Raw genomic sequence first — 13,871 nt, forward strand, 5'->3', positions numbered from 1 at the left:
CAGGTTAAGAAAAGATAGATAATTTCGAAATGAGATCAACATCTTTCAATCATGCTTTCTTTATAAAACTATATCTACGTTGGTATTTCCCAGATACCCTACATAGGGCTCAATAATGCAGTCCGGCATACTATTTGCCAGACGAAGATCCCTACTACTACTTTAATTCAAGCTGAGTGTTGGAAAATGGAAAGGGGGTTCTACTTAGTGTGTTTTCTTTTGGTATATGTTTAGAGTTTTGATTTGGTTATGCGGCGTATAAATCGCGATCTTTTGGTTAAAATGGCAATACTAGACAAATGTTCACTTTTGAATAAACTCATTCTAAGTGTTAAAGTATGCTGTGGTTAATACCTTGAATTTTCAAAATACTGGTTCTTAAACTATGTTGCAAAGACCTAGGCTTCGGTGGGTAACCTTCCTTCAAATCAGTTTAAACTGTTCAAATAACAGCCAACATTGGAAGGAAAACAAAAACAAGAAATGAAAGATTTCAATATATGAACTGTTGATAAGTATTTAAGTTGATCAAGCACTATTCAGCCGCAGCTTTACTCATACGCCAGTGCAACCTCGGAATAAGACGATATTTAATATTGTTCACTTTCGGCACCAGTATAGATTACCGGGTGTGGTCTCGTTCGGTTACGCACGTGTGTTTCCCTTCTGAGAAAACTTTGATTTTTCGTGGTCCATCTGCTGCATGCTAAAATAGTCTTCAACTGCGACAGTGCGATTGGCTACCGTTGCTACTTAAGATTATGCTCACGTCTTCTTTCTAACCCATCGGGATTCTACGACACGCCCATTTCTTCCACGGAGCCCTTTCAGAATCATTCACTCGTTCTATGATCTTGGCACCGTGCTTTTGAAGAATCTCAGCCATTGACATCAAGTCAAATTCGAAGGCCATTTCTAAAGCAGTTGAGCCAATGTAACCATCCAAGGAAGCACCATTTTCTAGCAGTAGCTCAAACATAGCTGTATGCTCGATGGCGACAGCCCACCAAACCGCTGGTCGTCTTTCCCCTGACCAGAAGTCAACGGCTTCATTGACGTGCGCACCATATGATAACAATTTTTGCACAATTGTTAAACTTCCTGAACAAGCAGCCGTAGGAAGTGCGGTGAGCCATTGCTTCTCTTTAGCGCCGGCGTTTGGGTCAGCACCACGTTCGAGTAATAAATTGACTATATTTTCGTGGCAATGCTCACAAGCCGCTATGAGCGCTGTTTTCGGTACCCCTCCCCGTTCCGTGGCTGCATTCACAGAAATGCCTCGATCTAAAAGACAGCGCACCATGGAAATGTTTCCAAACTCAGCGTGGACGATTAAACTACGGATGAGGTCTTCATTCTCGGTTCGACTCTTGAAAAGGCCGTCAACATAGTCATAGATTTCGATACTTCTGGTTTTATCGCGAACATTTTGGCGGAGTGTGCGCCCAAGATGTGAGCGTTCCCTGATTTGTCCACACGGGTGACCTAGAATATCGGTATTATATGGTTCGGCGCGGGACGGAGGGTATAAAGAAAGTTTCAAGATGTTCAAATCCCCTCGAATCATGGCGCCGACAATAGAATCGGGGGCGACCTTTCCATGCCAACCCCAGTCCCATTTATGCCCGGCCCATTTAATATCAGGCTCTTTAAATTCGAGCTCCGGTAATTGCTCTTGAAAACACTTAAGTAGCTGAGTGTTGCCTGTCTGCGCCGCAACTTCCATAGCTGGCGGAAACAAGCCCTCATGGTCTGTAGGGTGAGAGCCTTCGGCCAGCAATTCGTGAGCGAAAGGGACAAGGTTAAAATAAGTGGCAGCAGATAGTAAATGGATCTTATAGGTTCGTTCAAGATCCACTCGACCAGACCGGAAAGATGGAGCACTAGCTTTTCGTTCGAACGCCAGCCAACAAAGTGAATCAATGGTGGAGGACAGATCATGATCGGTTTGCTTGCAAATAGATTCAGCAACCTGGCGGATTTCCATGAAGCGCCCAATTTTCTCATCGGCTTCGTTTTTTGTCCGGTAAACAAGGTATGAATGCCAGACTTTTTCGGCGTTATGTTGGTTCCTGATTTGCCAGTCTTCAGCAACGCCTGAGTAGAAGTGATCGAGTAGCCGCGTTTCAAACAGAGCTGGGTAAGTTGCAGACGAGAAGAACTCTAGATATCGATTTGTCAGCTGTTAATGCGGTTGAAGGAATTTCACCGTCCAGAGATGAATCTAGCCTTACTGCACACGAGTCGAAGTCTCAATCCTCTTTTCACATGCCGTACCAGAACGGCGTAATACAAGACTTTATGCAAGAGTTCCGGAGGGAGCTCTAAAAGTTCCATCTTTCCAGCTGATACGAGGGAGTAATAGGAAGGTGTGAGAGAAAACTACGCTAATTTTGGTGAATGAAGTAAACCAGATCTGATATTAAGGGGTAAAATCAAGTAAAGCGTTGCGAAAAATGTGTCTGTTCTGAGGTGTATGTGTTACAACTCAGTTGTCGGTTTCTTTGGTGTCTGTTGGAGTTTGTCATTACCCTAAGCTCCATGAAGCTTAGCGTCAACTGTGTACGTAGCTCTTCATACATAGGTGACCTGTCACGTTTGAGTCGCCTTTTCTTTTAGAACTATAAGTTTTTTTTCTCTATCTTCTTCTATATATGGTAAGCTATGAAGAGAAAGCTAACAAGAATTGGGCTTTCTATTACAACTTTATTCAACACACCCTTACCCTAGAACAACAAAATCTTCTGCCCAGTCAGCTATATTTACTGAATTTATTTGAGTCAATATAGCATATTGTCTCTTTTGGTATGGCAAAATATGCTCATCGAAGCGCGAAGAAGGAGGATGGGTAAGTCGATTACAGTAATTTATTATCTTTGGAAGGGAAATACCCTCTACATCGAAGCTTTCTCTGGTCTTCTGTGGCCAAGATCTCCTCGGAATACGTCAACTTAAGCCTTGTGTCGATGGACACACTCTATATTTTAACTCCAAAGGTAATTAGAGTTGAAAGTGAAATAAACCTCGCGTATTTGTCGTGGTCCTCGGTTGACTTGGAGGACTTATTGATAATATTCATAACATAATTTCGCTCGATTAATGTGGAAAATAACGAGAAAAACATTAAGCTTATTTCGAATACAGAGAAACTCACTGGGATATTGAGGTCATGCTTAATAGGAAGGTTCTACCATCGGGTGAAATGCTTTAGAATCACGCCCACCATCCCCTTTTCATGTTACGGTAAGACCCCTAGCAGAGCAGATATGCAGACATGACGAGCAAGAAAGCACGACCCAGGAGATACGTAAGCTAGAAAGAAGGTTTAAACGATACGATAATTTGGATTACGCAGAGATCAATTTTGAATGGATAAATATTATGATTAGTGTTTGGTGGCGATCAGTGGACGCAAAAGCAATCCAAAAACCATTGTATCACATACCATCAAGAACCGGAATTACATGGATAGAGACTCTGAGGAAGACGCTGAGCTATTTTACATCCATGGTTTGTAGTATCTTGACATGCTTGGTATAGCAATCGTGTTTGGGTGTCCTTAGCGCAGTTATCTAATACAATGACGTGTTGGCTAGAGGATGGATGTATTTGAAAATTTAGGGGAATCATTGGTGGAAAGCTCCCGACTGTTTTTCACGATTAAAAGAGAGTAGTGGTGAAATACAACTGTAGAAGCGAGACATGAATTTGTAGTTCCAACCAACCTAGCTTTACTGAAATCCATCACCCCAATCCTCCCCTTCCTTCTGTGCAGCCCTCATCTTCTCACTTCTGCTTCTTTCTCTAGATTCTAAGAACGAACTCAGCAAAGCAACCGATCCAATAACTATCACTGGACCAGAACTGAATGCTGCAATCCTTGACTGCATTAACCGTCCCCAACTTATGCACTTCCACTCCCGCTGGAAAAACTTGGTAATCTCCGTCATCGGAGTCGCTGGTTTTGACTTTGGTTTTGTCGTATTGTAGCTGTTATTGTGGAAGCGGTTCGGGGAGTAAGGTATTTCGTGACAACCGGGGTAAACGCGGTACGTATTCTGCGCATTAATGTCTTTAAAGTACCCGAATGAAGATCCCGGAGAGCGGCGGCGGAGGACAGAGTGTGAAGAAGTCGCTGCTAATTGATCGATGTTGATTACTGTAGTTGATATGGAGGTTGAGGACGTTGATGAACCGTAAGAGGAGCTGTAGGGATATGAGCCCATCCAAGCTGGGAAGGGTGCCATTACGTGTGATGTATGTGGTAAGGAGGGTGATGAAGTTTTCTGTTGTGTGCTGGTAAACTCTGTGAGAGATTTTGCTAGAATGTGTAGTTGATGTGGGTGTTGTTTTCTGCGTCAAGAAGAGAGAATTTGGGAGAAAGGAACAGTGGAAAGTCTAGAAGTAAAGAACGTTTAAATAACTAACTTGAATGTCCGTGCTGCACTAGTTGTACTTATGACACTCCCACTAGCCAAGAGTTTAAAAAAGTTCCCGACACTAAACTTTACGGGACTGACTACCTAAGTAGCTTACCGGAAAAGACGCTCACTACCTCATAACTCGTAACGGAGACGTAACAACTCAATGATGACTTGGCAATGCAGATTACATCTTGAGCACTGTTTTCCTCTTGAATGATCTCAATAACTAATGTTCGTCTCTGATGCTAAATTTGGCGGATTTGATATTAGATAAGTCGTGAAACTTGCTTGATAATAATGTGGAATTATGATGCCTTTGTCAGCGAAAAAAGCCGGGAGCTAAGATCTTCGATAGCTGTTAAGACATATGGAACTGGGAAAAGTAATGAGATCAATTTGCAAGTGTTCCAGCCATTATTCAGCTCCGAGAAAGACTATTTCACTGGACCTGATGTCAATTTCTGGGCAGCGATTAGTATGCACATTGGAATAGGTCACACATCATTACTGAATAGCTAACGACGATTTTGCTTTTGATTATTAGACTTTGTTCTCTCATCAGAGGCTACAAATCCTGGGAGTTACGAACTCCTCTAATTTTCGGTTACCGAATCCCTAACAGGATCGAAAGATTTTGTCGCTGTCGTAGCTACCTCTGGCTGCAATGGCCGGATTTCTAAAACTGTGTCAGCAGATTCCTAGTGCCCTAACATCATCTTTACATACCTAATTGCTAGTCTTGATAAACAAGAGTGTCCACATCAGCTTCAATATGCCACGGTATAATTCCATTAATATCCATCCACACTTTACTAGGGCCTGCGGCTTGTTGCATTCAACTTCTATCCCCACAATACTCAAAAAATCCATCTTTGAACTCTTGATCCAGCTAAAGCTGATTCTTCTGCTCAGCGGCCTCCAGAGTCCCATCTACTCCTCGGGCGAGTAAACTTTCAAGGAAAGCTGACTACGAATAAAGTCAATGCATGCTATCTGAGTGAGTGTATCAGAGGAGATAGCTCACATAACAGGAGGATGCAGGATTACCCGAAAGATTTCCAGCGAGAGTTAGGCAGCTAACATTTCTCCTGAACTGCCGCCTTCATGCGATTTTGGACTTTAGTAGCCCTAGTTGCGGTGATTATCCGAGTACGGGTGGATATGTCGGAAGATACCTGGCCGCAGTCGCTTCACGATGTTGAACTTACTTCAGCAGTTTGGTAAGACTCATTCACAAATACTTGGTGTCTCAAAGTGCACCAACCTAGTGGCCGATACCAAATCCAGTTTTCTTTCTGGCATAAGTCCAATTTGGCAGACTTTTGATTTCATTGACGAAGTCACCGACTGTCTTGTGTGATTTAAAGTAAAGCCTAGCCCGCTCCAATCTAGATACCACATCCACGACTGCCATTGACATTGACAATATCATAGGTGGTTTTGAATTGGTGATCTGCTTGATGGGGATGGTAAAAGTAGAATGAGCGTGTAAAAACCCCGTCAGAAGTTGCGCAGATTGTTGAGGTAGTTAACCACCAGGAGTTGGCAATTTTACATGAGCAGTCCAAAGATGCAACAGCTTGTCATTTTCAGAATTTGAACCCATCAATGTGTATCATCAAATCTTTTATGTTTTTGGTGTTTTAGCTCGGTGTATAATAATAATTGTTTCCATTACAGCTGATCGTATTTATGTCGCCTTGGATGTAGAAATGGGAACGCCATTAGAAACAGATCGGAGTGTAGATATCAGCGGTTCAGCCCAATAAGATATAGAGTCGATTTATAATTTTCGAACCAGGGAACCTCCCGAAGGACAAAGCCAGTGTCAGCGACCTCACAACAATAATTTATCGAGCAGGCTCAAGTTCGCGCTACAAAGTCTTTCAAATTTATCAGAACATACTACAAAGGTATTTCACATACCGAAACAATGAGATAAACGAGATTTCGTCAACTGAATGGAAGAAATCTTGTCTTCTGACTGCAATTTATCTCGAGGGGCTTCTACGTCGATTAAGCGAGCTCGAAACTCACCCCCATCCATTACCTCAATCCAAGCAACTCACAAACCCCAACCCTTCTCATTCAATCTCACTCGTACCTATGTAATACCTACCGAGGCACCTCCCTCGTACCTTAACCTCGCCCCGCAACCAAGGCCCAAACATGGCCCATCCCCACGAACATAAGCAGCACCAATCACCTCTCTCCACCCCCCGTACCCAACAGCAAAAAACATCCAAACATTCACGCCTCATTAATTCGATTACGCGTCTCACCACGAGCTGCAGATGCCAATGCCGAACCTCGTATTTAAGCGAATACCGAAAGAGGAAATTTAGGATGTTGGGTTACAGCATGCGCCACTGTCTCCAGCTGTCGGGAGATACCAAATAAAGTGTTAGAATGGAGAACGAAGGTAAATTGGGGATTGGAACTATGTTTCTATGATTCATTCGCCGGAAAGTGGCTGTCTCGGTATGAGTCTGTTGTGCGTTCGTACGACCCGAAGACTTGCATTCAGGGACTTCTTGGGGAGTTTCTCACCTCATCTTTTTTTTTTCCAAGTGACAAGACACCATAGTTTTACGATCGTACGATCGGACTGAGTGACGAAATTTGGAGGTTGTAATAGGACAATCGGTGGAATTTCAATATGGTATCTTACGAAACACAATCCAGCCTATCATCTAATTCCTGAACTCCAAAAAATTACTGCCTAACGCAAATCTGGAGACTGAGCGGGCTGATTATAGAGAGGGGTATTACTCGGTCGAGGGAAACCCTGAGTGCGCATCTATCCATAGTCTCTTGAATTGGCGTGCAATTGATAAGGTAAACATCATTGGATATCCAACTCTAGGCTTCTATGCTACTGCTTTGTGGCGCATCCTTTTCACGCATTTGCGATTGCTGTATGCTAGTCGAAATAGGCTTGAAAGTACTGAGATCGCCTGGGAGGACTGTGCCCGGGTGAACAATGATCATGACGATGAGTGCGAAGAACATTGGGGTTGCGTCGAGGGCGTATTGATAAACTTCGTGGTTCCAGAGCTCTTGGGTGAGCGCACTGTTGAAATCGCTTGCGAACTCGAGGAGACGATAGATGATACGTATCTGGTCATGTTAGTGAAAGTTATAGACTTGAAAGCGAGCTACCTACAGAAATCAATGTTAGTGAGCAATACAGTGTGATTACAAGCTTTTTCGCGGCGACTTTATGCTCGACCATTCCTTCTCGAGAAACGCGCTTCCAAAATTCGAACACTAGGTAAGAGAAGACAAGAATGAAGAACAATTGGAGTGCAAGACCGGCAGTGTAGATATGGAGACCATTCTGTTGGACCTTGGGATCGTCGCTGACAACGAGGAGGCCACCACCGATCTGAATGATGAAAGACCTACAACGGGTTAGACGTTTCACCTTTGAAGAAAAATCAAGAACTGAGTTCATCAACTTACGCAATGTCCAAGATGACCCAAAACAATGCCATTCTCTGTGCGCGGATGCGAAACAATTTTTGATCTGGCAGATATTGAAATACCATGCGACCTAAAAGCATATAGTCGAATGCATTGACCCACAATGGCGCCAGAAGGAAGAGAAGGAATTGCGGAATATATATTCCTCGTGAGGTTGGGTTGTAAATCGATCCAATGCGTATAGCGAAAGAGAGGAATTCCCACAAGGCAGCCATGATAATCGCCCAAGCAAACGTGGTTCGATATTTACGAGCCAGGAAGATATGAACTGCAGATACAATGGCGAACAATACTGTAAACAGAATGGCTGCGGGCAACGAGGGACAAAACGCCCATTGATTACCATTCTTATTCTCGACGGTCTCCACCGCTGTTCAGCCATAAATTAGCAGATCATCATATCCGTTACCAAGGTGACTTACGCAAGCAGGTTGGTCCTGCCATCTTGACTGATGTTGCAGAGAGGCCCAAGAATAATTTTAGTAGAATCTGGGGAAGTAGACGGTGTCGACACTCGAGGTGAATCGGCTAAGCACTCTGAGTTTATTCGAACCTACGGCTATTGCAGAATCCGGAAACGGGGTTGGCTTTATATTTGTGTGATAAAGAAAGAAATGTCAGAATCAACAAAAGAATCCGTGCCCCTCTGCGCCTCATTGTGACGACCACCACAATATCATCCTGCAGATTACTCCTCGTAAATTTGATTCGGCGTTCGTTTGGTACAACGTCTCCAAGACAGGGCTGTCTCCTGAATGCATGCCTCTTACCCAATACCCTGCGCTTCTATCGGGGAGTCTTTCCAGCCGTCTGATACCAAGAATCACGCGAGTTCGCGTGGCTCTTACACTCATTCAACTCGGGTTCTCAGACGACAGCGATTTGAACAGAATAACTTGGCCTATGGGAGCTGAACAGCGATTTAGAGCAGGCGGAAAATCCAGAAAACATAGGATAGGGTTGAGGTATTCTCCGAAAAACCCGATCTCTAGGAGGCTGGACGTTGGAATGACGGGAATTATCCAATGCAATAAAGCCGTTCTTGCATGGATATTAACCGAACGAGTTCGGATGAACGAACCACCGATTGCAATTGAAATATGCTTAATTTTCTAGATTTATCATGTCCAGCAATGTTCTAGTTTTCCGTCCGTCGTTTCTGTTTCCAAAAGACACATAATGACTCAATATTGGAGAGTATATGCAAGAAGAGTAAGATACTGCATCACCGGCGTCCACTTGACTTATTGTGATAAATTGCTCACACTAGCAGCAATATACCACATCAAAAGCAAGTCTTCTTATCAGACTAGGAGTAAGCCAAAGCACTCGGGTAATGGTATCAAGCAGTTTGCGTTGTAGTACAGTACACCGTCAAGGTTTCGCCCATACAAACGTCTATGAGCCTCTCATGAAGTCCGCAGAGAAAAGTCCTAATGCAAGCAAGTGATTTGGTGCCAACTTAGGTACTCCTAGAAGATGGCCCTACGCACACGTAATTGGCGGTTCATTGCCCAAAAACAATGGAAAGATGGACGAGACAAATTGCTCCTCATAAGAGCCATGTAAAACGTTAAGAGATCACTCATAAAACTGAAAAACAAGAGACAGGCATGAAAATCTATGAGACCTACATATAGCAGATACTCGAGTGGACGTGCACCAGATCATACCTGTCTGCTCGGCACATAGAGCAGAATATCTTGCACAATGTAGACTGAAAGCAACGCCCACGGCTAAACTTTTCCGAGAGACGCCGAAATGATTCAACTAGCTTTGAAAAACGTTGGGAATGGCTGTTAAGTTGAGGAAATAGAAGTCGACGTTGTCGACTCTTTGAATTTGTAAAGAGGTTTGGGGTGGTGATATACGGAGTAAAAGGGCAACATGGAATAGGCCCTCCAACTATCCCTGTATTCCTCGGTTCGGAAAAACGTCATCGGCGTTAACCAGGCGCTTGAGCTTCAATACATCGTACAACACCCATCATGCGCTCGCAGGTCTCCGTGAAGGTTTATAGATGTTCTTTGTAACCTGTACCCAATGATCCTCTCACATAGTACGAGCAGGATTCCAGTTGAGGCTGGCACGCCATAGCCATGCTCTCCGCCTTTACTGCGCGACCTATTGTTGAGCTCCGAGCTCGCGACAAGTCAAAGATTGAATCAATACTGGCGTATGGTCTGTACGCACCATCGGTTCCACAAATTTCATACTGATAGATATAGGCGACCGACTACTTGTGGGACTCAATACGGGCAGTTTGCGAGTATACCGTGTGAACGAGATACCGGAGGACAAGGGCGAGGGAAACGGTACCGCAACCGCAACACCAGACGAAGGGACAGTGACGAATCCAGCTCCCAAACCTGTTGATTTACTGCGCGAAGTCGAAAAGTTCTCTACGCGAAGCATCGAACAATTGGCGAGGATAAAGGAAGCCAATGTGCTGATCTCGTTGTCAAACTATTACGTCTCGATTTACGACTTGCAAACCTACACCTTGCAAGAACAACTTGTCAAGACCAAGAATGCCACCACTTTTGCCGTTACCTCGAACATTGTTAAAGACTCCGCCTCGGGGATATTGGAGATCATATCGAGGCTGGCAGTGGCTGTTAAGAGACGGTTACTGTTATGGTCATGGCACGAGGCAGAGTTGGAGTCAAATGTGGTGGAGATCACTCTTGCTGAATCCATTCGGACACTCACATGGACTTCCGCAACTAAGATAATCTGTGGCATGAATTCGGGCTATGTTATTGTCGATGTTCTTACCCAAGAGATTGAGGATATAGTGGGGCCGGGCGCTATTGGTGGTGCAGCAGGAGCGCAAGGCGGGCGCTTTGGAAGTGTTGGCTCAACCAGTATGGGCTATATGGGATTAGGGGGATATATACCGAAACCGCTTGCGACAAAGTTAGCTGAGGGCGAAATGCTTTTGACCAAGGATATAAACTCCCTTTTCATTACCTCGGAGGGTAAACCAGAATCAAAGAGACAGATACCATGGCAAGCCGCGCCCGATGCAATAGGTTATTCTTACCCCTACATTTTAGCTCTTCAACCACCGTCCAAGGGTATCTTGGAAGTTCGAAATCCTGAGACTTTGTCATTATTACAAACAATAACCTTGCCGAATGCGAGTCAGATGCATTTTCCTCCGCCAAACGTCAGTCTCGCTCATGCGGGAAAGGGATTCCATGTTGTCAGCGATCGATGTATTTGGGGAATGGGAACGACAGATTATGATACCCAGGTGGACGAACTCGTGGAAAAGGGACTGTATGACGAAGCGATCAGCCTTCTGAACATGCTGGAAGATGCTTTATTAAGAAACAAGGAAGAGCGCCTGCGGGAAACCAAGATCTTGAAGGCTCAGAGGCTCTTCGATCAACGAAAATACCGCGACGCCATTGACATATTTCTAGCGGAAGATGTGCAAGCTCCACCAGAACGAGTGATTCGCCTGTATCCTCCAGTCATTGCTGGGGAGCTATCTACTTTCGAGGAAAAGAGTTCCGAGGATGAAGATGCGCATGAAAATAGCGAGGAGGCGAATGGCGACGGTGCTGCAGATGATAAGCAAGAAAATACCGATCCAGCGAAACCAGCAGCTATTAGCAAGCTTCTCAAAGGCCATAAGAAGAATGCTTCCGATGCTGGCTCCATTAGGTCATTCATGAAATTCGACAACAACGATGGTAGTGATACTTCCAGTGTCCGACCGAAACAGCCCGAGGACAGCGCATTGGAAGGGAAAGATCTTGTCAACGCAGCTTTAGAACTGAACTCATTTCTTGTCGATGCCAGAAACAGGATGAAAAGGTGGCTTGACGCCGAGACGGGAAAGCTTGTTCCACAAAATACCACGGGCAATGGTCAAAATGGGCGTCAAGGCCCTTCAGAAGCATCGTTTGAGTCATTTCTTGTTGCTCCCGCCTCAGATGCTGAAAAAGATCGTGAGCAGAAGTTGAAAGATACAGCAAAATTAATCGACACGACTTTGTTCCGGTCATATATGCTTGCACGACCTCAATTAGCAGGCTCGCTCTTTCGCATACCCAACTTCTGCGACCCAGATGTAGTTAACGAGAAATTGCTAGAAAGTGGAAGATACAACGATTTGGTCGACTTCTTTCACGGGAAAAAGCTGCATCGTCCAGCGCTCGAACTTCTCAAGAAATTCGGCACAGCTGAAGACAGTGACGAGGACTCTCCACTCCACGGCCCACAACGAACAATTGGATATTTACAGAACCTCCCACCGGAAATGATCGATCTCATACTCGAATTTGCAGAATGGCCGCTGAGAGCCGATCCAAAGCTAGGAATGGAGATTTTCTTAGCGGATACTGAAAATGCCGAGACTCTCCCAAGAGATAGAGTCGTGAAATTCCTCGACAATATTGACACGGGGTTGGCAGTTAGATACCTGGAGCATGTTATCAATGAGCTGAATGACTTGAACCCGGAGTTTCACAACGATCTAGTCTCCGCGTACCTCAAGGACTTGAAAGAACGAAATGACAGGGACTCAGAGGACTGGAAAGACTTGATGAGTAGGTTAGTCACATTTTTACGAACAAGCAAGCAGTATTACCTTAATAAGGCTTTTCAAAATATTCCCAAAGACGGTAAGCTACCCTTCCATATTCTATGTCAGCCATGAAACTAATATCAAGCAGATCCTGGTTTCTATGAGGCTCAAGCAGTAGTTTTGAGCAACCTGGGGCAGCATAAGCAAGCACTTGTGATTTATGTGTTCAAAATCAAAGATTTCCAAAAGGCAGAAGAGTAGGTTCCTCGAATTTTCGTTTGTCGTCATGTTTGGCTAATGCTGGTCACAGATACTGCAACTATGTGTACCTCCAATCGGACCCATCGACAGTACAGTCCACCCAAGCGTCAACGACAGATTCAGACGATTCGGTACCCTCGATTTACCATACGCTACTCTCTCTATACCTCACCCCACCACCTCCACATGAACCGAACTGGCCGCCAGCTTTAGAGCTTCTATCCAAGCATGGATCGCGATTACCGGCCTCCTCGACCATGAACCTTATTCCTGACACTTTACCCATTTCCGAGCTAGAATCATATTTCCGGGGTCGTATACGCTCGGTAAATTCAGTCGTGAACGAAGTACGCATCGTTGCGGGCTTAAGGAAGACCGAAGTAGTGAGTGCGCAGGCCAGTCTTCTCTTAGGAGATGGCAAGCCAGGAGGCAAAGGAGGAAGAAACAGAGGTGTATATGTTGAAAAGGATAGAGTCTGTGGAGTCTGCCATAAGAGGCTTGGCAGAAGTGTTATTGCTGTACTACCAGACAACGAGGTAGTCCACTATGGCTGCTTGAACAGGGCTGACAAGAGGCCCATTGGTGGTGGCATGGAGTCTTTGCGATCCCCTCCAAGGAGGTCTTGAGTGGAGCGATGTCTTGATCGAAGTAGCCTTCCATATTTACTTCACATAGCGTAGGAGTTTTTTGCTGTGGAACCGGTGTATATACCACTGCATCATACCAGTATATTATCAAAACTGTTTCCCGATGAATCACTCTTCTTCTACCACTTCTTCTCCGTAATTGTCCTCTTCCTTTGCCTCGTCTACCTTTGATTTCGTAGCCTCTCCTTCTCGTGCCTTGTCCTCCTCCATGCGCGCCGTGAGGTCTTTGTTTATTCGCTCTTGTAGATCAGTCGTTGCTTTGCGCAAGGCGCTCAGGTAAGTGGTCTTCTCGTCGATAGCTTCTGAGGCCGGCGCGGGGATATTTTGTGCATGTGTGAATGCTTCGTTGGTCGGGGATTGGTATGATGCTTGCAGGACGAAATACCGCTCTTCCGAGGAACCATTCGACGACGGTAGCTCAGCGGGTGGTGTCATGTTGTCAGCTGAGGTTTCGACCTCGTTGACGCAGATTAAAGCTGTTAAGTTGGCTTGACAATGTTGTCTTCGATAAGG

General features: G+C 44.8%; 4 protein-coding genes across 4 annotated transcripts; 1 reads left to right on the forward strand and 3 right to left on the reverse strand.

Annotated features, from left to right (window-relative positions):
* Window positions 1–778: 778 nt before the first annotated feature.
* On the reverse strand, window positions 779–2,337 carry GLAREA_03409 (Ankyrin repeat-containing protein; the record flags this gene model as incomplete). The annotated part of the gene is made up of 2 exons (XM_008083662.1): window positions 779–2,163; window positions 2,235–2,337. The coding sequence occupies 2 exons, from the start codon at window positions 2,335–2,337 to the stop codon at window positions 779–781; spliced, it is 1,488 nt and encodes a 495-aa protein (XP_008081853.1).
* Window positions 2,338–7,286: 4,949 nt separating this feature from the next.
* On the reverse strand, window positions 7,287–8,354 carry GLAREA_03410 (uncharacterized protein; the record flags this gene model as incomplete). The annotated part of the gene is made up of 4 exons (XM_008083663.1): window positions 7,287–7,544; window positions 7,591–7,828; window positions 7,890–8,280; window positions 8,333–8,354. The coding sequence occupies 4 exons, from the start codon at window positions 8,352–8,354 to the stop codon at window positions 7,287–7,289; spliced, it is 909 nt and encodes a 302-aa protein (XP_008081854.1).
* A 1,655-nt stretch (window positions 8,355–10,009) lies between these two features.
* Window positions 10,010–13,337, forward strand: GLAREA_03411 (uncharacterized protein; the record flags this gene model as incomplete). The annotated part of the gene is made up of 4 exons (XM_008083664.1): window positions 10,010–10,091; window positions 10,139–12,547; window positions 12,599–12,707; window positions 12,761–13,337. The coding sequence occupies 4 exons, from the start codon at window positions 10,010–10,012 to the stop codon at window positions 13,335–13,337; spliced, it is 3,177 nt and encodes a 1,058-aa protein (XP_008081855.1).
* Window positions 13,338–13,466: 129 nt separating this feature from the next.
* GLAREA_03412 (uncharacterized protein) lies at window positions 13,467–13,793 on the reverse strand (the record flags this gene model as incomplete). The annotated part of the gene is made up of 1 exon (XM_008083665.1): window positions 13,467–13,793. The coding sequence occupies one exon, from the start codon at window positions 13,791–13,793 to the stop codon at window positions 13,467–13,469; it is 327 nt and encodes a 108-aa protein (XP_008081856.1).
* Between the last annotated feature and the right edge of the window lie 78 nt (window positions 13,794–13,871).

Source organism: Glarea lozoyensis, assembly GCF_000409485.1.
Source record: "Glarea lozoyensis ATCC 20868 chromosome Unknown GLAREA2, whole genome shotgun sequence".
Taxonomy (NCBI): domain Eukaryota; kingdom Fungi; phylum Ascomycota; class Leotiomycetes; order Helotiales; family Helotiaceae; genus Glarea; species Glarea lozoyensis.